Raw genomic sequence first — 25465 nt, forward strand, 5'->3', positions numbered from 1 at the left:
TTTAGCTTAAACTATCAATTTTACGGCTCGCAGCCCGCACCGAAGCAGAAACCCAAATGAAACTTTGAGTTTTGAATTGAGTTGCTGTTGAGACACGTCAAAAATGCGACGCAAGAAATGAAAAAAAAATCGTAGCATACTGCCGTCCGAACAATCGGAATTGAGCGTTCGTCACGAAGCGACGAACGAGACTGAGCTCGGCCGACACGCACTTCGGCTGTGCAGGCCGCAGCGCACGAGCTTTCGCTCTCTTAAGCGTCGCTCTTTTATGCAGACAAGCTCTTAACTGTGCAAGCAGTGCAGCAAGCTATTGCTTGCGCGGCCAGAACGAGCCAGGCATAGCATGCCGCACTGCTCGCACCACGGAAACGGCCTCAAGTGCCACTTGTGACGCTTTGGCACAACAAATGTTAATAAAGCATGCGACAGAGCCTGCGACTGGCCTGCATGCGACATTTGGCAGGCTTTGTTGATATTGTTGTTGTTATGATTGTTGTTGTTTGTCGGCCAGTGTTGACTAGTGTTGACTAGTGTCCTAGTCAGCATTTGCTCTTTGGGGATTTGGCACTGGCAAATGAAAAGGTTGTGCGGCAGTGAAATGCATTTCAAGTCTACGCAAGTGGCCAGCACATTGTTGTTGTAACACCCACTCACACGCGCACACACGACAGACAGCTGAGTGCCATGCATGTTGAGGCATTAAAGTGTGCATAAATGTGGGTTAATGGGTTTTTAGTTGTTCTTTTCATTACGACATGTCTGTAAATTGCCTCTATATTTGTTTGCGTTGTTGTTTTAACAATTATTGTTCCTGCTGCTGATGCTGTTGCCGCTAGGTTGCAGCACTAAATGCTAATCGAATCGTCAGGCAGACAAATTCACATGGATTCGTAGTGTTGACTAATAAGTGTTCACGAAATTAGCATATGAAATTGAGAGTAGTAAACTAGAAGGTGTAAGCAAAAAGATTTTAATACTCTAGCAAATGTATTTTTATTAAGTGATCGACTTTAATTGTAATGCCTAGTGTTGGCAAGCGCATATCGAGTTTTTTTATATTATAATTTTATATTATAAAACAACTGTAAAGCAGAAGAAACGGGTTCAACCCAGCCAATCTAAATTTCTATTAGGAATCCTTAAAACATACATGAAATTTAAAAACAGTGTTGTAAAGTTCTTCAAGCCTTGTTTGTCTGTTCTATTCTATATTCCCCTTGCCTTTCAACTGATATCAATTCAATTGTGTACTAAAAGTTTATGGCTTTTGCGAGATAAACCAGTTTACTTAACTTTTAATATAAAGTGCCGTTAAAAATCCACCTGCACATTCTCTTCTAGTGTCGCCCTCTCTCGGAGGCTCGTATGGCTCGCTGCACAGCTAATTGAAACTTAATTTTAAATAGTCGTGCGGAAAAGTTGGCGAAATTCGCTGAGGGCAGTGCAGTTAGCGCTGTGCAGCGCTTGAAAGGATGATTATGCTTTGGCGTTACACAACACTAATTAAACTGCATGTGGCAGGCGTGAGAGTTATGCATTTTACAAATTACACATACGCACCGTAAGCCGTAAAAATGTCCGACCAAATGCGCATTTACCTAATTGAACATGTGTTTGCCGGAGTTGGCTCTGGTGGCTTTGGCTGTGGTTTCGCTGGTTCCAGTGGCCGGCTGTTGGCTTTTGTTGCATTCTTTTTAGTTCATTAATTCGCTTGGCGTTTGCTGTTCTTGGTCAAATTCAAATTAAAAGGTCAGTAGATAAGCATGGCTGGGTGTGTTTGTGTGTGTGTGTTGGGTTGTGTTGTTTTTAGGTGTGCTTTGGGTTAATTTGAATATTTTTGTTTGCTGTTTCTTGTATGTCGCCCTGTTGTTGTTTCGCGCTCAATTTATGGTCGACAGCGGAAAAACTGCACTTTAAAAGAAAAAACAAAACAAACAACAACAAATAACACGGCAAGCAAATTGAGTTATAAATTTGAGCTCGTTTTGCTTTTAATGTAAACATTGCCGCCAAAACTCAGGTGGGTGGAGAAATATGTTGTTTGCTGAAAATATGTTGACTAATTAAAACTTTGGCTTTTTCATAATTTAAGTCCATGCCTCCATGGCTGTCAGCTGCGGAACGTGATTTACTACAATATGATTACGCGAACTCTCTGACATCAGATTGACATACATAATTATCAGCCAAAAGACTTGACAGACACCACAGAAATTATTATCTTTGAATAAATGGCGGATTCAAGGACAGATGTCCTCTCCATCTCCATGCATCCATCAACAACGATACTGAATCACAATTAAATTAATGGGTTTCTGTAGCGCATCGCTCATCTCTAATCTGAATTTGAAGCATTTGCAATGACATGAAATTATTTTAATTGCGGTACGTGAGAAGGCAAGCAGCATTGGCGACACGCGGATAAACTGAAATCGCATCCAAGGCAGCTCGCATCTCATCTGGCTACATCCTCTGAACCGCAGAGAACTTGAAATCTTAGGGAATAGAATAAAATAAAAACAAATAAGTCTAGACTTAAGATGTATTTTCCGGCTTACAGGCAGACTAAACTGAAGTTAAGGCTTAGAGCCAACTGCGCTGTTGAGTCCAAGAAAATAGCTGTAAATAAATAAAGCTGAAAAACACGTAAGAGTGATCTAGTCGAGACAGCTTGACTAGCAGATACCCTCACCACACAAAAAACAGCTAGTACCATCATTCTACGCTTCTTTTATACTTACAAACACAATCAACACATGCACACACACACGCATGCATAAGCACGCGCTCTGCTTACGGCGCAGTTGATGCAGCGACTGCACGTGGGCTGCAGACAGCAGTAGGGGCTTACCCCTATACCTATAGGAACACAATTGTTGAATAACTTTGCTTTAGATGAAGGCCAGCATTATGACATTATGTTGGCTAAAGCACAAGTCTCTAGTATTTGAAATAGGCTTTTTATGAATTGGAAGAAAAGGGTCGGGAGAGGTTTCCAAAATCCCAAACATATTCATTGGGAGAACCTACACAGAAAATCTGAAGTCCACTACATTTGCGGTATTCAAGCTATGCTTAAAAACGAAGTCACATTACCGATTTTTATGGATAATAAGGAAAAACATACGTCTTTTGCATATGGCTTATACCTTTCAAATTTGAAGTCGTTAGTTTTTTTGGTTTACGTCAACGCTCCGTCAGTCCGTGTGGACGGAGAAACAACAAAGTTTGGCATGCCTTCTTCTGCCCAAACACACATACTGGCATAACTATCATATCCTGATTTGCCCTTTTTAGGTATCGTAGCCAGACTTTAAGCTGGCTTATGGCTAAATTCAACTGGTGCCAAAAGGCGTTAAAGCTTTGTTTAAACTTTGCTGCAAAGGCTGTTGGCGGACAAGCAAATTAGCCAACGCGCAGATAGCCAACATCAGTTCTAAGAGCAGCTGTAATTTCATCATTATGTCCATAAAAGTTGGCCGTGCTACGTGCAACATGCAGCATGCACCATGCACCACGCAGCATTCTACAGCCAGAGGCTGATTTTTGTTAAATCCGTAGCAGGCTGCTGAAATGGTCAACAAGTTTGAACGTTGCCGAGGCGCATCCGGGGCGCAGATACAGAAGCCCCTGTAGTAAGCAGGAAAATTATTAAACAATGCTACGGCTACATAACAGACAAGAGGGACGAAAGGATTTTGGGGCGGGGCAAGCTACTGACATCAGTGCTGAAAGCCAGTGAATACAGCCATGAAATAGCAAGCGCCGGCCGAACTAAGCCTACACACAAAACAAAAAGGACACCAAAGCCAACAACATCAACAACAATAACAACTGCAGAAAGTTGGCATAGACCTGGACAATAGCCGCGTCAGTCGCTTGCCTCAAGCGGTGCAAACATGGCAAAAATGTCATAGAAACAAGCGACAGGACAACAGAATATCAGCCGCTGAGCAGTCCTATTCGCAGTTAGTTGGCCTAGGCCAAGTAGCTGGCTAAACTATGCAGTCACATGTTTGCTTTTACAGCTTTGCCAGGGCAAGCTGGACATCAAATTATGTATGCCTGGTACGAAAGGCAGAACACCCCAAAGTGAGCACAAATAACAATCCATGCGGGTTTCTTGATTGACGGACTACAGAATACCCTTCATAAGGCAGACCATACAGCATGGCTTAACGTCTTGGTACTCTAGCCCAAAGATCTGCTAGACCACGCTAGAAGGATAGGAAAAGGCTCAGCGATCACCAGCCTCAAGACCTACCTGACTGGGTCTAGTTCTAAAACACCTCAAATATCCTTAAAACTTCCCAATAATTCAGTCCTAAGCAAGATATACTGTGTCTACTATTGTTGACAGTTCTAAGAAAGTATATTAATAAATTTCTCATCAGATTCAGTAGCCAAGAAGGTAGCAGACGACTAGCGTGTAAATAATAAAAAATTAATATTTATCGTTCAAATATTTAAATAAATATAAATAAATAAATAGTGAACGGTTAGTTATTAAAAGAAATATATTTTTACATTTTGAATTGCTTCTTCTGATATAGACTTAAGACCAGTTTTAGGCGTCTAAACTACCTATGGTAGAATGTGGTATGCATCCAAAGCGTCGTCACTGGCAGAGATAAAGCTTAAGACTCGTCTGAGCTTGCCGTTGACAACCTGTGCGTAGCCTGAAAGTAGTGTTACTTTACCTTTAAACACAGCTTGATTGGTTAGATATTTTACTTAGAGCTAATTGGACTGTACAGTTGCCTAACTACAAAACCTCTAAGTGACCTAATCAATCTCTTTCCAGCTTGCATATTCTGTTACTATACTATGCGAGAATTGTTAATATGATACAATATATATGAATCTTCTATAAAAGCATTTGCTTTCTACATAGCTCCTATTACAAAGTTCTATTCTGTTCAACTGGCAGTTACTTTGAAATAAGTTAAATTCAACAAAATTATCTCCTCGTGAAATATATGTGCATTCATATATTTCTAAAACGAAAGCAGTCGAGGCATCGACTTACTTTTTTGCAACTAGAATGCATTCATTCCCACTGACCAATGACTACAGCGCAGAACATGCTGAGAATCTCGTCAATTTGTTCTACAATTTGCCAGACAAATTGCAGGCCGGCTGCTGAAGTAATGCAGAGTATCTAGAGGGTGTCCAGGTGGAAGGGCACTCTGGCTGCCAACTGATCCGATGAGCTTTGTTTCGGTCCGATGGCAGCAGGCAAATGCAAAAGCTGCATACAATTGTAGTTTTTATCAATGTTTAGCCCTCGTCCGTATGCACTTTGTAATAAACTTTATGCTGTCTAGGTTATTTGAGCTTGATTTGCTTGATTTGCTTACTTTGCCAGCTAAGTTCTTAGTCAGTCATGGATACAATTGGCACATGGTTAAATATTTAATTGATGGAAAAGACCGAAAAATCGAAAAATAAATCACTTGATGATTCTGCTAATTTCTGGAAACTCAGGTTCTTTTTGGGAAATTCAATGAAACAATGTTTAGTTTTTATAGCACACTTACATTTATTTTTCGTATAATTATGACGGTATGCGATCTCACCCATTTGTTTCACCACGCTGCGTATGCGCGATTAAATGAAGCTCATTGTATTCTTGTGTAGTGGAGTGCACATTCTTGATTGGAATATGCAAAATAGAAAATTATATAATGGCCTATCGTTTGCTTATATTATATCCGTATTCATAATATTATTCAGACGCCACTTTTCCTTTTCGGTGAGCTTAAAAAAATGCTTGGACGTATGGTTCACCTCGGACATGTTGTGCAACGGTGGCCAAAAAGTCGTGTAAGCTACACAGCTGTATAGGAATATGATTGGGTATATATGCAAAATGAAATGTTATAGGCCGATCGTTATTACCGCATGAAATCGCACGCGTCGGCTGCAGTCTTTTGGAACTCTATATTCTGTGTAATCTCATGCTCCAGCTGTTGTTCATAGGCTCTAACCGAATCCTGATACCGTTTAGCGCATATCATTTGACTATATACAGACCACATACAGATATTATTCACTACACACTTCATTTTCTACTTCCACTTACTAGGGTATCTTGAATTTCGTGTAGCTTGGCTCACGATCAAACATGTCCGGGTCATCGTTGGGCTTATATTTTTCACCGCGTATTATTAGTTCCAAATCCACTTTAGGCCTTGGGGGATCGTCCGGATTGCGCTGCCTGAATCGGTACAGGGACTTGCTTATGTCCACGTTGGGCACGTTTATATTGGCTGTTCGACGCAGCGCAAGTGGACTATTTCCTGTGTACAACTTGGACAGGGATTTTGCACGCCCCGAGGCTGTGTCCAATAATAACAATGAATTTCTCTCAGAATCGTCTCTACGCCTTTCTTCGATTGTTTCTCTGGGTTTTTCCTCAGATACATCTTTTTGTTTTTCCTCGGATTCCATTGTGAATGATATTTGTCTATATGTGTAGGCATACAACTGTACATATATTTTTTTGTTGATGTTTTTCTTAATTATGTTGTGTTGTTTAGTGAATTCTAGGCTATAGCCTACTACGCGCTTTGTTTTGTCAAACTAAGGGATTCCCAAATAGTGTACTAATTATTAATACTGATCAAACTGCGTATACAATTTCACTATGAACACTGAGAGATTCTACGCGCTCCCGCTTTCATAAGTCTAGTATATTTTTCGCCCGCATGCATTGTAGCTAGTTGTGTTTCCCGTTCCACTTTTCTGTTTCATTTGCATTCCATTCCATAGTCTCTTGGCTTACCTACACTCTAGCTACTAGTCTGGCTTCCACTTTTTAGTTCCACTTCCATTGTTATTCACGCTCTCGTTTGTTGTTCTCTCAGCTCTCCTACACTCTAGTAACATTCTAGTTCACACACTCGCTCCCATATGCCTATTTCGCTCTCATTCACTCACTCGCAATCTGCGCTCACTGATCGAAGAGCCACTTCAAAGTTCTCACAACAGTTCTCTCAGCAGCTCTCGGGTTATTTAAGACCTGGCACAGCTGTTGCTAAAAACAGTTCGGCTCGATTAGTGACCGCGACAAGGTGTTCGTACACGTGTTAAGTTGAATGTGCATGTCTGACTTCATATTCATCAATTCTCTGACAAGTTTTTGCATTTAAGTGTTATTTCCCGCAATAATATCAATGCTGCGATTTCTGGAAATCCTCATCATAGCTGCGCTGCTGCACGGCACAGCTAACGCACAAAGTTAGTAATAATAAAAACGCAACGCGCAATCAACGGGTTTTGCAATGAATCATCCGCTGCGTGAACTTGACTCTAAGACTCTCGGCCAGTGCCGCTCTCCCTATCTCCGGCCATCGGACCGTCATTAATTATATTTAATTATTATCAGAGCAGTGTGTTCCTTACACGCTGTGGCGCCCGCTTATGAGAAAGTGAATGACGCAAGGCCACTCACTCTCGTGCTAATAAAATTCTGTTTGATTCCGTTTACGGCTCACTTAAATCATTGTTAATCACATTTCAACTAAAAACATTGAACTCTGAAGTATTTGTGATTACATTTGTTTTTTTATACATACATATATAGTAAGGATGGGCTCGGTTTATTTGCATTTCGTACGGTGCTCATAACATAAATTGTATTTGCAAAATTATAGTATATTAATTAATACGCGTATAAAACACAGGAAATAATTGCTTAATTCGACGTTTATTATTTATTTTAAATACAAAATACAAGAGCAAATTATATAAGTGATAACAATTGCAATAAACTAAAAATGGCATTTATAATTGAACAATATTTCCGAGAATTTCCATAAATAATTTGAATTTTGAATTCGAATTTAACATTAATATTGTATTTAATTAATTAATACATAGCAGACACAAATGTAGTTCAAGTAAAATTCCAGTAATCAGCATAAATTAATGTAACAATTATTTAACTGTGAAGTGGTTAGCAGATATGTCTGACTAATTAGACTAATTAACTATATAAATATGTATGGGGTATAAAAATAAATGGAATGTAAGATGCAATTTACAGCGGATATTTTCAATGAGGAGTTGTCAAAGTTGAGCTTAAATATCGATCATATGACTGCCTTTCTATGCATAACTCGAGGTTTATGGCAACTAGATATATGAAAATCGATTTATAAGGCAGAAAACTAAACCAAAGTTACTATATTGAACTTTTTGAATAACTACAGGTTGTCGCAATCCAAATCAAAATACTGGCTATTGCATATCGCTCTACGAATGCCCGCCTCTCCTGAATTTGGTCCAGAAGATTCAGCTCACGAGTGATGAGCGCTCTTTCCTGCGGCAGTCGCAATGCGAAAATGGATTCGGCCGCTCGCCCTATGTGTGCTGCACTCGAGATATAAATTACTCTGACCGCCAGACATCAACAACAATCACGCCCATTGACACAACAACCTCAACAACTACAACAAGAACAACTCCATCCATTAGTCCGATCCGCCGGCAGGACGGAGATTTGCTGCCGCGCACCCCAGCCTGCGGACCAAGCTCGTTGTCCAATCGGATCTACAATGGAAACAATACGAACTTAGATGACTTCATGTGGATGGCACTGCTGGAGTATAGAAGTCGTGAGTAGCTCATGCTATCTTCATATAACTTCTTGCCATATAGCTTATCTTCACACTCAGGTAGCGGCGAGAAGCTCCTGAACTGTGGCGGCAGTTTGATCAACAGTCGCTATGTCCTAACCGCGGCCCACTGCGTCACGGGCGACATCGAGAAAGAAGTGGGACAGCTGTAAGTGCAAACCTCAGTGTCGGGAGTATTTTGCTGCTAATGCATTTTGGAATACTTCCAGCAATCGCGTGCGACTTGGTGAATATGATCTGAGCACGGATGTGGATTGTATAGATAGGGACTGCAACCCGCCCGTGCTGGAGATAGAAGTCGAGGAGGCCATCCCGCATCCGCAATATGAAGCAAGCAGTCGTCATCGGCATAATGATATCGCCCTCATACGTCTACGTACGCCCGTCCAGCTCAACGAGTACATCCAACCCGTGTGTCTGCCCCTGCCCAGCGTGCGATCAGCTATCAACAACTCTGAGCTGCTCGTTGTTAGCGGCTGGGGACGAACATTGCTCAGTAAGTATTGTCTTACTACATAAGGCCGAGTTATATATGTATATATATATATATATATATATATATATATATATATATATATATATATATATATATATATATATATATATGTAAACGACACTAGGACAGTATATAGCACAGACGAGCTCTATTTGTATTCTCCATTTGCCTTTCAGGTCGACAAAGCAATATTAAGCAGCGGCTGGATGTGCCCGTAACAAGTTTGTCTTACTGCACTGATAAGTTCGCCACGCGGCAAATTGACGTGATCAGCTCACAGCTGTGCGCTGGCGGCGAATTCGCGCGTGACAGCTGTGACGGCGATTCGGGCGGACCACTGATGCGTTTCAAGAACGCGTGGTACCTGGAAGGCGTCGTCTCGTTTGGCAATCGCTGCGGCCTCGAAGGCTGGCCCGGCGTCTACACTCGCGTGTCGGACTATATAGACTGGATCGAGAGCACGATTCGTGCGTGAGGAGGTGTGGGCTGCGAGATGAGGCGAGGCGAACCCGAGTCGAAATGCACCTATTGTAAAATTAAGTTTTAATTAAATAGAAAAAGACGAAGAGAGTGCGCGAGCGAAGTGCACGCATTTTAATTAACTTTGCGTTAAATGCGATTTTATCGGCAGCTGGAACGCGGCGTATACGTAATGCGCTTACTGCCGCCGTTTGCGGTAATTAAAACGCTGCCTCAGAAAGTTACTTTGGCTGCCAAGCTGGCTGCCAAGCTGTCCGCGGCACCAAGTCCTTGCAGCTCCTCGCAACGATTTTCTATGCAATTTGGCAATGAATTTCTATTATTTGCACTTGGCGTCCAGAGAGCAGCGCCCGCTGTCCCGATTAAATTGTTTGTTAGCGCTGCGTAATGGGTGGGCGTGGCAAGGCCCCAACAAAGTAGACAATGAATGGGCTGTGCGCGAAAGGTTAATGAGGCCTGCAGGAAATGCAGCCAAATGAGGTAAGCTAAGCTGCACAATGAACAGAAATGCTTCGCAGCGCAAAGAAGGCTGCGAAGAGGGAATTGGAGTGCTTCGCTCTACAGTTTGGCATTGATTGGCAAAGCTCTATTTGAGACTCTTGCCTGGCAACTAATTATGAAACTTAGAACATTAAGTAAGAACTTCCATTAGCGGCTTAGAGCTGACTCAGGAAAGCGAAATTCGAAAATGGGCAAAGAGAAGACGAGTGCGAAGAGTACGTATGAAGGATTGCCTGAGAAGCTTCAGCATATAAGTAGTACTTATCAGTAGTAGCTACTGTAGCAGCTTTACTTTATTAGGAGGTAATGTAAGAAAGAAGCATTAGAAGTACGATGAAATACTTATCAATATATAAAAATGCAAAGATTTTAAAAATTTTAATAAATTCATATAAATTTTTCAGCAGGCAGCGAATGCAACTATCGTTTGCATCAGCCTCTACATTCGTCCCGCCTGCATATTGATTTAATTTAAATAAAGTTTCCTTTTTTACGAGCGTCCTAAATACTATTTAATAAATTTTCGAAATTTTTCCAACAGCTAAAAAACTGCTGGTTTGAAGCATTTTAGATATCAGTTTGGCAACAACTTGGCCCAACTGTTGCCAAAAACTCTCCTGCCGGCTGCGTGCTGAAAAGTTTGTACTTTTGGGTTTCAGGCTGGGCCATGTGTGGCCAAATCGCCCAGCAAAAACAACAAAAGAAAAAAAACTGAAAAAAGCGTTCACACACACATACAGAGATACTTTGCCTAAATGCTGGCAAAAACTTGTAATTCAATTTTGGGTAACTTTACACAAATGCAAGCCAAATGTAATTAACACGCACACACACAGACACACTCACATTTACGCAAAAAGCAGGCAAAAATTCAGTTACACCTGGTCAGACAGACAGCCGTCAATTGGCCCGAAGACCGAACCATGTAAAAATGTGTATGACGACCCCCACTGAATTGCCTGGATTTTCGTTCCGAAGCGCAGTAGAGGATTTGCTAGGAGGGTTGAAGGGCTGCCAGGCTGTAATTGAGTTGTGTTTGCTACATTTAAAATAGCCGCCGGCCGTTAACGAGCCTGCCACGTAATCCACTCGGCTCACTGTGGAGCTTTTAGCAGGCAAAGTTTGGCAAATAAGCTTAGATAAGTGCACCACTGCAGGGAGTTCATTTAAGATCTCTACACACAGATAGAGTACGTTCTGCGAGTTATTGGTCGGAGAAGTGATAAAAGTCGAACAAGAATATGATAAGAAAATTCAATTCAGAGATTCCATCTCAATTACATTTTGACTTGTCGTGGCTTCAGTTTTAAGTCAACGATTTAACAGTTTTTATATCAATATACTTAACCTATTCTTTATATTAATTTTCTGCCGTGTTAACCCTTTGGACTCAATTTTCATTGTGTTTAACTAATACTTCTTTGTCACTCTTCATCCACAATTGCGTTAGATTATGATACTTTAAATAAACTGCTGTTGAATAGAATTTGAATAAATTACTATTCTCAAAAGGTTCACAAGCGACTGTTTGCAACCATTGAAGCCCATCGTGTCAACTAATACACACACACACACACACACACACAGAAACACGCACATAGAGTCTCTGTGTCGCAAACATTCTCGTAAATCTAAGTCAATTTGTTTGGTGTGCTGTCCAGAAAAAGAATATATCACAACATAAAATGAGCCTCAGGCAGTATGCCGCGCTGATTGATGGATTGAACGAACGTTACGCATACGCCATGTGCGACAGTTAGAAGACAGCAAGAAAAAGCAGAAAAAACAAGCTGCAATAATTTCATTTAACATGCATAGCCGAACTGTAACATTGGCGCAGCTCAGCCTAACGCCCGAACGAAGTCCAGATCCCGATTTTCATGCAATTTATGACTTTGACCTGAATAAACTCGCCGCTTGGCCCGGTTTTCGGATTCAAATGCCCGTCAAAATGCCAAAGTGGATTTTCGCAACAATTTTCGTTTTTACGCCACCAAATAAAAAAAGTGTCGAGTTTTCTGTTTCACAAATCGATTATCATTTCGGCAAATTGCAAATTGCCGAAACTCATGGAAATCTCAAATTAAGGAAATATTGTTTTAATTATATTTACGATATCAAATCAACTGTCAACTCGTATGAAGTATACAAATTATTTTTCATTAATAAATATTTAACGTCATAAAAAACAATATAAGATACTGATCAGACAGGTGTGATAATATATGTGCTCAAAATATGCTAAAATAAAAAAGAAATTTTTTTTTTTTTTATGAATGAATATTCTACAATAATATTGTTAATACCAATTTAGCATTTAATGGATACTATTTTTCATTTTCTGCAATTTATGAATTTAAAAATAAATTTAATTAAATTACATTTTTTGAATTCTTCATAAAGTTGTCTAACTTATTAAACTAATTTTTGTAACTTAAAAATTAATTATATTTTTTCCACTAGTTAACTTTCAATTGTTACAAGAAAACATTCATAATATAATTTCTTATGCACATCTAGAAAATTAAGGGCTTTCAAATATTATTTTTCTTACTTTAATGAACTAACTAAACTATAATTTCCTTTAAGAATTTGTGTTTGCTCTTCTTTGTAAACCATTTTCAACCCTTTACCTGTGATTCGTAACCTGGGAACACAATTGGATAAACGTGCGTATGTATGTTTCTGTGTGTGTATGTATGTATATATAGTGTATTTGTGTGTGGGAACATGCTGCACATTTGATTACCGCTTCTGGGCACTTGGGTGGCCTTTAATGCGATTTGGGCCAACCTCGTTTATCAATGGCATTTGGTGATTGTTGCCGTTGCAACATGCAAGGGCTGCAACAGTGGCCGGCCACATCATTTGCCTATTCTCATTTCGTAGTGCAACGCAATTTTATTATTATTTACTTTTCATTTGCATTTGGCAATTGCCTGCGCTCCAATCGAAATGAAAGTTGCTGATTATGCATTTTATTTGTATTTTTGCTGTATGAATATTTTGGAAATAATTAAATTAAATGCACTACGACAGCACCAAATTAGCAAAGCACAATTAAAAACAGTGGCTTATTGCGAACACAAACCAATATTCTGACGATGTTAGATTCAGTTCTGTTATCGAATCAACTGTCGCTTTAAAGTTTAGAGTTCTGCACTACACTCGAAGCTCATATAAATCATTGCCAAATTGAGCGTCACGAGTTCGTAGACAACGCAATTGTCATGGATCCCCAGTAAAAGGCAAAAGCATAAAATCGCTCTTGAAAATAGACCAACAAAAAAATTGAAGACCCACAAGGAGTAGGGCATGCAAAATGTTTCGCTCTGTTAAGTTTTATTTGCTTTTTGTGCTCTGATTTGCCATGCAGAAAAAAAGAAAGTCTTATACTCTCGAATGTCAAATGCAGTTCTGTTTGAAGAAAAGAAAATATTGTTTTTAGAGTTGGTCCCTATGGTATATATCTTGAAAATTGAGAAAATTCCATTCAATTTAATAAATACTTAATGCAATTGAGGAAAAATTCACAATTCGAATTCTATCAAGTCAACAGCGACAAATGTCAGTTGCACTCGAGCGGAAGGTGCCCTTCCAAAGACAAGTTGTGGAGGTCACACATCCAATTAAGGAAAATGAGAAGTGAGAAGAGTTAGAAAATGCTATAGGAAAATAAACACAAATATATTGGACTTCATTTAGACATATGCAATACGAAATACGTACCAAACAGGCCACCTTTCTCAGACGTGTCAGCGGTGCTGAGTAGTACTTAAAATCACTAGCAAGAATTTCAACTTAAATTGGGTCGTTTCTGTTTTTTTCATATATTGTGGAATTTGTATTCTTTAAAAGAACTGCATTTAGGCTTACCAGACCACTTTATTTCATTCCTTAACTCGGTCAACCTCGTAAATACGAATAAACAAGTCTTTTTCTATATCTTATCATTCAATACTATAGCTCAAGTCGCAACCTAGAAAAGCAGTCCCAAATGCAATTTATAAATAAAGTTTTATTTTATAAAAGATAATTTAAAAAAATATATTTTATCAAATATCAAAAAATCAAAACTAAAGTAAGAAAATACTCAACATTTTAGGCTTATTGACAGGACAATCGAAAAAGACTTTCGAAGCATTTTCTTTCTTAAGTCACAAAAATATACTTTCATTTAAGAAAAAACCCTGCCCAACCACAATGTATAATAATTTATTCTATAACCTCTTTAATTCAGCTCATCATCAGTTTTGATATGGCAAATCTTTCCATGTTTTCTTCTCAATTTTTAAAAGCTGACCTAAGTGCCATCAATTACCAAAACTCTCAAAAATCAAACAGAAAATTGAGAGTCATCGGGCACGCAACAAAAATCTAAGGTAAATATTCAAACAACATGATGCAGCAGGTTTTCAATCCCCATATTTTTCACAAAATATAAATAAAAAAGAAATTATATTAAATATTAATATTTTGCACTCAGTGAATAAATATAAACGAGAGCTGTTGAAATGATGAAGTATTTGTTGGCCAGGTTAATAAATTGGCAGCGCACTCCATGAATTGAACTTATTTTTTCTCTCTCTGTTTTTTTTTAGTTAGTGCAACATCATAATGAACTGGGCGGAACACTGCTAAGGGCGCCTGGGAGAGCGTAATTTAAATTTATTTAACAACCAACTTGTTAAAATCGTAAAAACTGAAAAAATGAACTGCAACAGCAGAGCTTGAACAACAACATTAAGTAGCTCATTAAATTTCCTTTAAAAAAACAACTCACACACACAGAGCAGAGCAAGTGACTTTTGCTTTTTTATTTTATAAGTGGGAAATATTATAGCAAAACGGCGCTAAAAGAAGCGACAGCCAAAAGAAACGGTCGAGCTGTAAAACCACTCGGCAAGTGTATTTTTATTGCGTATGAAATGCATTTCGCAGTGCCACAAAACTGGAGTGTTGTGTGCCCAGAGCGCAAGTTACGACCGAAGGACCACCATGGCAACACACAAACACAGATACAAGCACACACACACATACACACAGCCAGCCAGAAGAGTTGTAGTTAAGAAAATTGAGCATAAAAAAGTAGAAGGTTGGCAACGCATGACTGGAATGTACCCTGTGGACACACGCAGTTATAAAAGATAAAAATGTATATTGTTGAAGCTAAAGGTAATAAGTATCAAGCTGCAAGGATATATGCTTGAAGTGTATTTTAAGTTAAACTATATTCTTATGACATAGATCAGTTCCTTTAAAATGGACAAAGAAAAATTGAATTAAAATACAACATGGCAATGCAATTCCTATTTGATAGATCGAAGTCTTGCCCAGAGATATAAATTTAGTGAATATGCTAGCTTTTCCTCAATTGTATTTATTATACTCACAAAGTCATTTATTTACGATATGCATTATTATTATTATATCCTGATCTCAGTCTGACGTGTCCGAAAACAAAAGATAGAGGTTGTGCTGATTCCCTTGATATCGTAAATTTTACTCAACGCTAAATTACGAAAGCATTGCCACCATTGAATTTATATATAAGTTTAAATAACAAGTGATTAAATTATTCACATTTGTTATGTTATGAACCCAAAATCCTACACATTAAATTTATTTGAAGAGATATAAAACAACTTTTCCTTTGTATTTTCACATTTCTTTTCTATTGTATTAAATGCCCGTAACATGCCCCTCCTTACGGGCCAGACTACCCATTCCCACAAGTTTATGGTTAGTGCGCATGATGTAAGCAGATGATAAAAATTATGCCATAAAAAGGAGCAAAGGCAAACCTCGCAAACACTGGCTGGCAATGATTGCACAGGAATACTATTTGTTAAATATGTAACACATACTTACTAGCCGTATTCATTTCATCTGTAGCACATTTATGGCCAGAACGCGATGGCGTAGCTCGATATGAAATGGTGAGGCAATATGCTGGATGGTTGGCGAGTGGACGCTCAACAAATAAATCGAAATGCACCTTAAATGAGAAGGGAGACAACATATAAAAGCATTATTTAAAATAGTATTTTATCGAAATTCAATTAAACATTTTTGTGCGTCAAATCGTGTGAATCTGTGGCGTTTTTAACTAAAATTATAATATTTCAAATATTACATATATTATTATAATTATACTATTGCCAAAATTGATTCAATTATTTTATTAACATTCAAATTTCTCTACGGCTTCACTTTATATGAGGTGTTTATGTTACATGTTTACTACATTAATTAATTGTAAGCGTTAGAGCTGGCAAGAAAATATAAATATTTAATAAAAAAAGAGATATTTAAATTATAATAATAATTTTGCTTGCATATAAATAAAATTATCTGTCTGTCATAAAATTGTGTATATTAATTGTGTATATATTATTGTGTATATATTAAAAATACGATAGTTTAATATTATATTTAAGAACATATGAATTACTTGTGTATGTTAAAATATATGAACGTGAACCTCCTAGTGGCATTGAGATGTGTTCAGCATACGCAAAACCTTCTCTAGTGTGAACACTGCGTATGCGTGATGCTTTCTAATTAAGTGATTGCTCGTTTTCTTTGACAGTCTCCACATTTACTGCTACTGCTGTGGCGGTTGGTGCTAATGATTAGCAACCTTTTCAGTGCAAACACATAAACACAGCAGAATAGATGCTGCAGCAATTAATAACAATTTGTCTGCTATGCTGCTGGCAACATATGCACTCAAACAAAATGAGAATAAAAGGCGTATCACTAGGCGAACGGTTTAAATATTTTTAAGTCTCGATTAATGCGTGCTCACTCACGCCGGAAATTGGCGCACACCTCGCAGCCATGCAGCAGTTTTTTGCTGTCCCCCAACTTTTCATTTTTTGCTCATAAGCTTCGTATAAACGGGAAATGACCAGGCGAGCCATTGGCCAGCAGCCGAATCCCTGGCCGTGCAGGTGTAGCGCACATCGAGAATAAAAACAACAGCGCATACGTATAGTATACATATACACAGCAGCACAGCATGCGGAAATTATAATTTATTGCATAAAGTTGCGGATGCGGGCCGCGGCTGCGTTGATTTTTACCTGCACAACTTGGCCCATACCGTGGGCGCGCTCACAGCAGCTCTTCAAATTTAGCTGTACTTAGCATTAAAGTTTAATAAAAGGCACTTGGGGCTCTCGACCGCGTGAAAACCGCAAATATTTTGCATATTTGCATCTGACCGTGGAGAGTATTTAGCTGCCTAAGAAAACACATTATTTGGCTTAAATATTCATGGTCCGCTGTGAAAATGAGTTCAGGCATGCAAAGTGTTTTCAATAATTGTGGCTACCTTGCTTCATTTTATGATGCTCAGAGGATTGAGAGGCGTTAGGCAAGATTTCTAAGATTTTGATGCAAATTATTCTGCTTAACCTGTTCGACCTTTTGTATTTGTATATAATTTAAGTTTTATTTATTTTAATATTTTTGTAAGAGTTTATTTACTTACGTTGAGGCATAAAATAAATCAGATTAATGTTTTAAACTTAAGAAACAGATTAATTAAACAACGTCATTAAATTTTCTATCCAATTAAGTTTAATTAATTTTAAGAATATATTTTTTAATTTATCATGAAAAGTTAGTCAAGGCAATTTGTTTATATTATTATTATTATTATTGTTTATATTATATTATGATGAATTACTTTCGACCTATTTATATTGAAGTAAAAGGTGTTAAATACTTGGACAAGTAATATCTATATATGTAGGTAAAGAAACACCTGTCTTTAAACAGGAATTTTATTTAAATTAAGTTAATAATGCCTTAATTATTTTTGTTTAAGTCATGTTTGTTCGTCTATTTATATATGATGTCTAACACAAACAATTGCCGGAAATAAGAAAAACCCAGGCAACCATAATTTCCATTTTGAACTGAAAACATGCTTCGTGTGATTGGTAGATGCAAATAAAAGTTCTGCTGAGTTGTAGTGCACACATTTAAGTCTGTGCATTTTCCGACCATTTAATTGAAATCAACAATAATTGTCCAGCCTGAAAAAACATGCAAACAAATGCAAAACACATATTGAGACGCAGGAAAATAATAGTTTTCATATTTTATATATTGTCAAGGTGGCACATGCATAACAACAATTCCATATATATATATACATACATACACATATGTATATATGTGTGTATATTCATGTATATATGTCTAGCAGGTTCGTTTGCACGCCTTTGTCAACAAAAAAAAAAAAATAGCAATAAAAATCAGTTATAAAATATTATTTGACAAATGGCAGACTTTCCGTTAACCAACAGGACATACTGACACACTCTCGCCTGTTAAAGGCGAAAATATGACTAAAAATGTTCAATAATCAATTTTACAGCGATGTCACATTTTATTTAATGCTTTGTTTGAATTAATTCATGATCGACTGAACAAACGAAATCAATTGAAATAAGTAAGCTAGACATAAATGCACATATATATATATATATATATATATATATATATATATATATATATATATATATATATATATTTATATACTTTTATTCATATATATTCTTCATTATCCATAATTGTTGTTAAATGTTGAAATTTCCATTGTATTTAATGTACACTTAAATTAAAAAACAGCTAGCATAACAAAAAACCACCTGTTGAGAATAAAATACATACAACTGTTAAAGGGCGTCAGAAGTTCGACAATTGACAACTTTTTAATTATTTAAAAAGCTCTATTTAAAGCGAAAATAGTATAGTATATTACAAGTCATCAGGTCAACTATGCCTTTCTCCTTCATTTAGTGTTGAATATTATCTAAATCATTTAACTGATAGCTCATTTATTTCTTTATTTATTTTAATAAATAATAGTAATAATAAAATAAGCTATTATAACTCGCAGGACTTATAAAACAATCGTGCTGAATTGCATAATTTTTGTTCGAAAAAAATTTATTTGGATTCGAATTGTATTAATTAGCAAATGTCTTGCTGGAAATGTCACTAGAAATTCTAAAACAACTCTCCGAAGCGGGTAAAGCCTGCTTTTAATACGTAATTATAGTTCTTCGTATTCATGCGTGAAGTTTAAAACTGTAATTTGTAGGTGCTCTTTTAAGAGAGGGCTCTACACAACGCACCTCCAATTTAGCTGTGCAAACGTTATAAATAATGCTCCCTTTTATGAAAATCATTAAAATAACAGTTAAACTCATTCGAGCTTTCGAGCTTGAGAAAATTTTACGCGGACTTTTTACCGCAGCTTATTGAAAGGTGGAGAATTAGTATTGCTAGTTTCTGTAGATATCCCGTTTTATTCTTAATACAAGTAGTGCAAATTGTATAGTCCAGATAGTCAAAAAAAAAAAAAAAAAAAAAAATTAAGCTTCTACTTTTTATTTTTCATATTAAGCTAAAACCACGTATCTTACCACAGTAATTCTGTTCATAGATATTATCAAATAATTTGATCAAATTATTTGGTAGCTATAGGTGTGTAGTTGTAATCGAGTGAGATATTCACAATTAAATTTTAAAGCGCTATCCTTTTTATTGTTTCACTAAAATAATTTTACTGAAACTAAAATAATTATAAGACTGCAGGTTTTTGTCACTTAATTGCAAATATACTTATGTTAATAATACCTATGTAATATTAAATGAACATATTTAAATCTGCAATTAAAGTCTTGATAGGTCTTGGCCATTAGACTATGTCGTTTGTCATTAAATAATTTAAGCGCCTTTTTTGCTTCGGTGGTAGTTGGAAAAACTTGGCTATAAATAAATTCAGTTCGGCCTTTGTGTGGAGAGGAGGCCACGTCGTTGCATAGGTAAAAAGCCTTGAAAGGGACAAGACAAATAAATTGTGAAAACCATTTGAGCCCCAAATTCACTACCTTTTGGTGAAAAACTGGTCGCATATTCTGGTACTATGGCATATGTTTTCCATTTCACAGAGTAGTTGTGAATTGTATTTCTATTTCGCCTTCGAATAAGCCAAATCACACACCATAGAACTGAAACATGACAGAATTGAAATTACATAACTTGCAGATAAATATAAATTTGGCTTTACTAATCAATATTCTTGAAAGTATAACTGGGATGGCGGCTATTAACCAATTCCACAAAATTCGTCTTTTTGCAAGTCTCCCAATCATCACTGTTCGATTCATGAAACTGCGGGTTTTTTTCTGTTATGATATCCTCTAATGACTGGTTATAGGTTTGTTTTGTAAGTTTTTCCAATTTATCGTCAAATTGGCTGGGTTCGTAAACTTTTTGTTTCGAAATAACAGATTCCTGGGGTACTTGCTTCGTTTGCTCAAAGCGATGTGAACTTCTCTTTCTGGAATGAATACCTACCAATTGAAATGACTGCATCGATTCGCAACTATTACTTTGGTCATCTCCAAGGTTATGGATAGGAAATTGTAGTTCAGGCTTGATGTTACTGTCCACAGCATTTTCGTCAGCCAAATCTGGAGACATATTTCAAGAGTATTGGCATTTACAGTTTCGAAATGAAAGATATTTAGAATTTTATTTTTATTATTTATCGGAATATTTTCAAATTTTCAATTTCATACTGTGTTTCTTATTAATTTCAACTACTATTTCAAATATAGTGTACCAAATACATTGCGATTTTAAGCATAGCTCTTCTGATGCTGATGCTCATTTCCATCTGGGGATTTCCAATAGAAATTCTTGTTCCTTGTAAATCATATTGTTACACAGCCTCCATGATTGGTCTTCGACACGGTTAGGAGCTTCTTTCGGGACGGACAACTCCTGTACGCAATATAGCGCAGTAGCTTAATAGGTAGCTGTCTGGTCACCATTATTTTGCAAAGTACCTACTGAAGATGGTTGTGTATTAGTATTATTTTATTAAAATTCCAATCAAGTGCATAATTAGCATCATCGCAACATGCAGATACCTCTTAAAAATAAAAAAGTTAAGGTGACCTATCCGATTGCCATAAAGCCCAATGAATTATATATGTAGGTAATCCACATTAGCATTTCTATATACCTTATCTTAATAAATTCTTATTTTCATTTTCATTTGATTTTCGTATAAGCATTCCAAACCAGATGTAACACAATTATGAGCCATCAGCAAGCGCCATACACAAAAGCAGCTCTTGGCAAAGGACTATCGAGCAGAACATGGCCAAATGTTTGTGCGTGTGTGTGTGCTGTAAAAACATTGCCACAAATGTTGTGCCTATTAAGGACGCATTTAACAACGCTAACGCAGCACGTGGGCCAGTGAAAGCAAACGACCACATTATTATTATAATTTCCCATAGAACAGATCGAGGAGTGCCCAGGCAGAGCAAGGAGGAGGCATTAATGAAGTGCTACATGTCTGTTCAATGGCAATGGCAACATTGGCTCTTTGCTCCGTCGCCAACGGACCTTGAACCTTTGAATTGAACTCTAATTGCAGCTAATGAATTACACGCATTAGGTCAACGAGCCAACCAAACAGAAGTTGTATAATTGGGTGTGGAGTGTGTGCCTAAGTGCTAGCCATGCTAATAGCAACACAGTGAAATATTAATGACCTTGGCGTCCATTGGCAACAAACACACCAACACACAAGCTAAGCCAGCAAGGTAAAACTTTAAAGCCGAGAAAAAGCTTTTTAACAGCTCCTATAAAACTTTTATCAGCTTAAAAAACTACTAGTCAAATGTGAACGGTCAGAAGCAAACATAGCTCCATTATGTCTCGTATAATGATGGCCAAAAGGAGGGCGAGAAACAGCCAATGGATTACTATTTATTTCTATATATAACTGTACGATATATTACGATATTACTATGTATATAGCTATTGACAAACTAATCGATATCTTAGCTTGCACTCTTAATGAGCAACAAAATGTATATAAATTAAATTAAGTTTTAATTAATTCTGAAAAGTGCGAAAACAAAATATAAATGCTATTAGATTTATTCTTACGTCAGAATGGATTATAAACACTTTTCTGATAGCTGATATCCAAGTCAGTCTACGATTCTTTTATACATATAAATGCAGCACGCACACTCAAGGACAAACGGACATGTCCAGATCGACTCACTCCTGGTTTTAATTAAGAGTATACATTGATGGGGTTAATTAATCGGGTTTCCTACAGGATATAAAAACACGACAATAATTAAGTTTTGTCATTCACGAAACAAAACAAATATTTCAATGGATCAATCAGCAAGTTTTGAATTTTGTCTAAATAGAATCACACTGTTTATCTTACTAATGGTCGAATTAGAAAATTGAACAGACTAACGAAGCAGATGACAACAAATTTAGTTTGCCGAAAATTTGACCGCAAGCCTGGTAAGCAAATCCCAAATGTCAATTTATTGTGATGGAATCCACGGCCCAAATGTTTGACATTATCAACAAATCCATTTTATTACACGAGCTGTCCCAGCATTAATTACAGATTCCAGCACGTAACGCATATTAAGTGCATCCAGCCCGCAAATACCATCAAATGTGGCTAATTTGCCAAGCCAAAACAGCAAATAGCTACATAAATGGGACAACATTAGTATTTGGACTAAGATTTGGTTGAAGTTACATGGCGCCCACAATTTGATGGTATTGCATAGACTTGTGGATTGCTTTGTGCTTACAATTATATGTGTAATTCACCTTACGAGTCGATGCCTTGCTGCGCTAATCGATATACCGATTTGTTTGAGTTGTTTCTGCTTCTATAGACTTCAAATAATAGTGATAAATATTCATTAAACTTCCACATTGATATCGCTATATATTGCTTTATATCGCTATATATCCCTCTATATCGCTATATATCGCTCTATATCATTTTATATCGCTATATATCGCTATATATTACTGTATATCAATCTATATCGCTATATATAGCTATATATCGCCATATATCGCTCTATATTGCCATATTATCGCTCAATATCGCTTTTTATAGCTTTATATCGCTATATATATCGCTATGTATCCCTCTATATCTCTATACACCGCTATATATCGCTCTATATTGCCATATTATCGCTCAATATCGCTTTATATCGCTATATATCCTTCTATATCGCCATATACCGCTATATATCGCTTTATATCGCTATATACCGCTATATATCGCTATATATCGATATATATCGCTATATATCCGTCTATATCGCTATATACCGCTATATATCGCTATGTATCCCTCTATATCTCTATACACCGCTATATATCACTCTATATTGCCATATTATCGCTCAATATCGCTTTATATCGCTATATATCGCTATATACCGCTATATATCGCTATATATCGCTATACACCGCTATATACCGCTATATATCGCTCTTTATAACTATGTACCGCTATATATCGCTCTATATTGTCATATTATCGCTCAATATCGCTTTATATAGCTATATATCCATCTATATCGCTATATATCGCTATACACCGCTATATATCGCTATATATCGCTATATATCGCTATATATCCCTCTATATCGCTCTATATCGCTTTATATAACTATATATCCTTCTATATCGCTATATATCGCTATATACCGCTATATATCGCTATATACCGCTATATATCGCTATATGTCGCTAAATACCGCTACATATCGCTATATATCGCTAAATACCGCTATATATCGCTCTATTTACCTATATACCGCTATATATCGCTCTATACTGTCATATTATCGCTCTATATCGCTTTATATAACTATATATCCTTCTATATCGCTATATACCGCTATATAACGCTATATATCGCTATACACCGCTATATATCGCTATATATCGCTATATATCGCTATATATCCCTCTATATCGCTCTATATCGCTTTATATAACTATATATCCTTCTATATCGCTATATATCGCTATATACCGCTATATAACGCTATATATCGCTATATACCGCTATATATCGCTATATATCGCTATATATCGCTATATATCCCTCTATATCGCTCTATATCGCTTTATATAACTATATATCCTTCTATATCGCTATATATCGCTATATACCGCTATATATCGCTATATATCGCTAAATACCGCTATATATCGCTATACACCGCTATATACCGCTATATATCGCTCTATATAACTATATACCGCTATATATCGCTCTATATTGTCATATTATCGCTCTATATCGCTTTTTATAACTATATATCCTTCTATATCGCTATATATCGCTATATACAGCTATATATCGCTATATATCGCTATATACCGCTATATATCGCTCTATATCGCTATATACCGCTATATAACGCTCTATATTGCCATATTTTCGGACAATATTGCTTTATATCGCTATATATCCTTCTATATCGCTATATATCGCTATATATCGCTATATACCGCTATATATCGCTCTATATCGCTATATACCGCTATATAACGCTCTATATTGCCATATTTTCGGTCAATATTGCTTTATATCGCTATATATCCTTCTATATCGCTATATATCGCTATATATCGCTATATATCACTATATACCGCTATATATCGATCAATATCGCTTATATACCGCTATATATCGCAATATATCCCTCTATATCGCTCTATATCGATCTATATCGCTATATATCCCTCTATATCGCTCTATATCGCTTTATATAACTATATATCCTTCTATATCGCTCTTTATCGCTCTATACCGCTATATTACGCTCTATATTGCTATATTATCGCTCAATATCGCTTATATACCGCTATATATCGCTATATATCGCTATATACAGCTATATATCGCTCTATATCGCTATATACCGCTATATAACGCTCTATATTGCCATATTTTCGGTCAATATTGCTTTATATCGCTATATATCCTTCTATATCGCTATATACAGCTATATATCGCTCTATATCGCTATATACCGCTATATAAACGCTCTATATTGCCATATTTTCGGTCAATATTGCTTTATATCGCTATATATCCTTCTATATCGCTATATATCGCTATATATCGCTATATACCGCTATATATCGCTATGTACCGCTATATATCGCTCTATATCGCTATATACCGCTATATAACGCTCTATATTGCCATATTTTCGGTCAATATTGCTTTATATCGCTATATATCCTTCTATATCGCTATATACCGCTATATAACGCTATATACCGCTATATATCGCTATGTACCGCTATATATCGCTCTATATCGCTATATACCGCTATATATCCCTCTATATCGCTATATACCGCTATATATCGCTATGTATCGCTATATACCGCTATATATCCCTCTATATCGCTATATACCGCTATATATCGCTATATATC

General features: G+C 36.7%; 3 protein-coding genes across 6 annotated transcripts; 1 reads left to right on the plus strand and 2 right to left on the minus strand.

Annotated features, from left to right (window-relative positions):
- Positions 1–5546: 5546 nt before the first annotated feature.
- On the minus strand, positions 5547–14111 carry LOC111602684. 2 transcript variants are annotated; one of them, XM_023319905.2, is made up of 4 exons: positions 13996–14111; positions 6086–6469; positions 5902–6024; positions 5547–5839 (listed from the first exon to the last, which is right to left on the minus strand). In XM_023319905.2, the coding sequence occupies exons 2-4, from the start codon at positions 6451–6453 to the stop codon at positions 5704–5706; spliced, it is 627 nt and encodes a 208-aa protein (XP_023175673.1). In that variant the 5' UTR covers positions 6454–6469; positions 13996–14111; the 3' UTR covers positions 5547–5703. The 2 variants fall into 2 exon arrangements, with proteins under 2 accessions (XP_023175673.1, XP_023175672.1); XM_023319904.2 differs by lacking the exon at positions 13996–14111 and having other exon boundaries at positions 5548–5839; positions 6086–6562.
- On the plus strand, positions 7061–9724 carry LOC111602683 (serine protease 7). The gene is made up of 5 exons (XM_023319903.2): positions 7061–7242; positions 8217–8621; positions 8682–8790; positions 8852–9138; positions 9315–9724. Exons 1-5 carry the CDS (start codon positions 7179–7181, stop codon positions 9611–9613), a joined length of 1164 nt encoding a protein of 387 aa, XP_023175671.1. The 5' UTR covers positions 7061–7178; the 3' UTR covers positions 9614–9724.
- A 5701-nt stretch (positions 14112–19812) lies between the features above and the next one.
- Positions 19813–20727, minus strand: LOC111602758. Of its 3 annotated transcripts, none has more exons than XM_030225878.1 (3): positions 20503–20727; positions 20213–20439; positions 19813–20153 (listed from the first exon to the last, which is right to left on the minus strand). In XM_030225878.1, the coding sequence occupies exons 1-3, from the start codon at positions 20626–20628 to the stop codon at positions 20114–20116; spliced, it is 393 nt and encodes a 130-aa protein (XP_030081738.1). In that variant the 5' UTR covers positions 20629–20727; the 3' UTR covers positions 19813–20113. The 3 variants fall into 3 exon arrangements, 2 of the variants coding, with proteins under 2 accessions (XP_030081738.1, XP_030081737.1); XR_003944582.1 differs by having other exon boundaries at positions 19814–19976; positions 20034–20153; positions 20213–20720; XM_030225877.1 differs by having other exon boundaries at positions 19814–20153; positions 20213–20718.
- Positions 20728–25465: the final 4738 nt, after the last annotated feature.

This window comes from Drosophila hydei, unplaced genomic scaffold (genome assembly GCF_003285905.1).
Source record: "Drosophila hydei strain 15085-1641.00,03,60 unplaced genomic scaffold, DhydRS2 tig00008147-arrow-arrow-pilon, whole genome shotgun sequence".
Classification (NCBI taxonomy): domain Eukaryota; kingdom Metazoa; phylum Arthropoda; class Insecta; order Diptera; family Drosophilidae; genus Drosophila; species Drosophila hydei.

Excerpts from the sequence above, each read along its gene's own strand:
- LOC111602684 (XM_023319905.2), bottom strand. The coding sequence starts at position 6,453 with ATGGAATCCGAGGAAAAACAAAAAGATGTATCTGAGGAAAAACCCAGA. Across the intron at positions 6,025-6,085 it reads ACGAAATTCAAGATACCCTA|TCAAATGATATGCGCTAAAC; the intron begins GTAAGTGGAAGT and ends GTCTGTATATAG. Across the intron at positions 5,840-5,901 it reads GACGCGTGCGATTTCATGCG|CTGTGTAGCTTACACGACTT; the intron begins GTAATAACGATC and ends ATTCCTATACAG.
- LOC111602683 (XM_023319903.2), top strand. The coding sequence starts at position 7,179 with ATGCTGCGATTTCTGGAAATCCTCATCATAGCTGCGCTGCTGCACGGC. Across the intron at positions 7,243-8,216 it reads CGGCACAGCTAACGCACAAA|GTTGTCGCAATCCAAATCAA; the intron begins GTTAGTAATAAT and ends GAATAACTACAG. Across the intron at positions 9,139-9,314 it reads CTGGGGACGAACATTGCTCA|GTCGACAAAGCAATATTAAG; the intron begins GTAAGTATTGTC and ends TTTGCCTTTCAG.
- LOC111602758 (XM_030225877.1), bottom strand. The coding sequence starts at position 20,628 with ATGTCTCCAGATTTGGCTGACGAAAATGCTGTGGACAGTAACATCAAG. Across the intron at positions 20,154-20,212 it reads ACTTTCAAGAATATTGATTA|TTCTATGGTGTGTGATTTGG; the intron begins GTAAAGCCAAAT and ends GTCATGTTTCAG.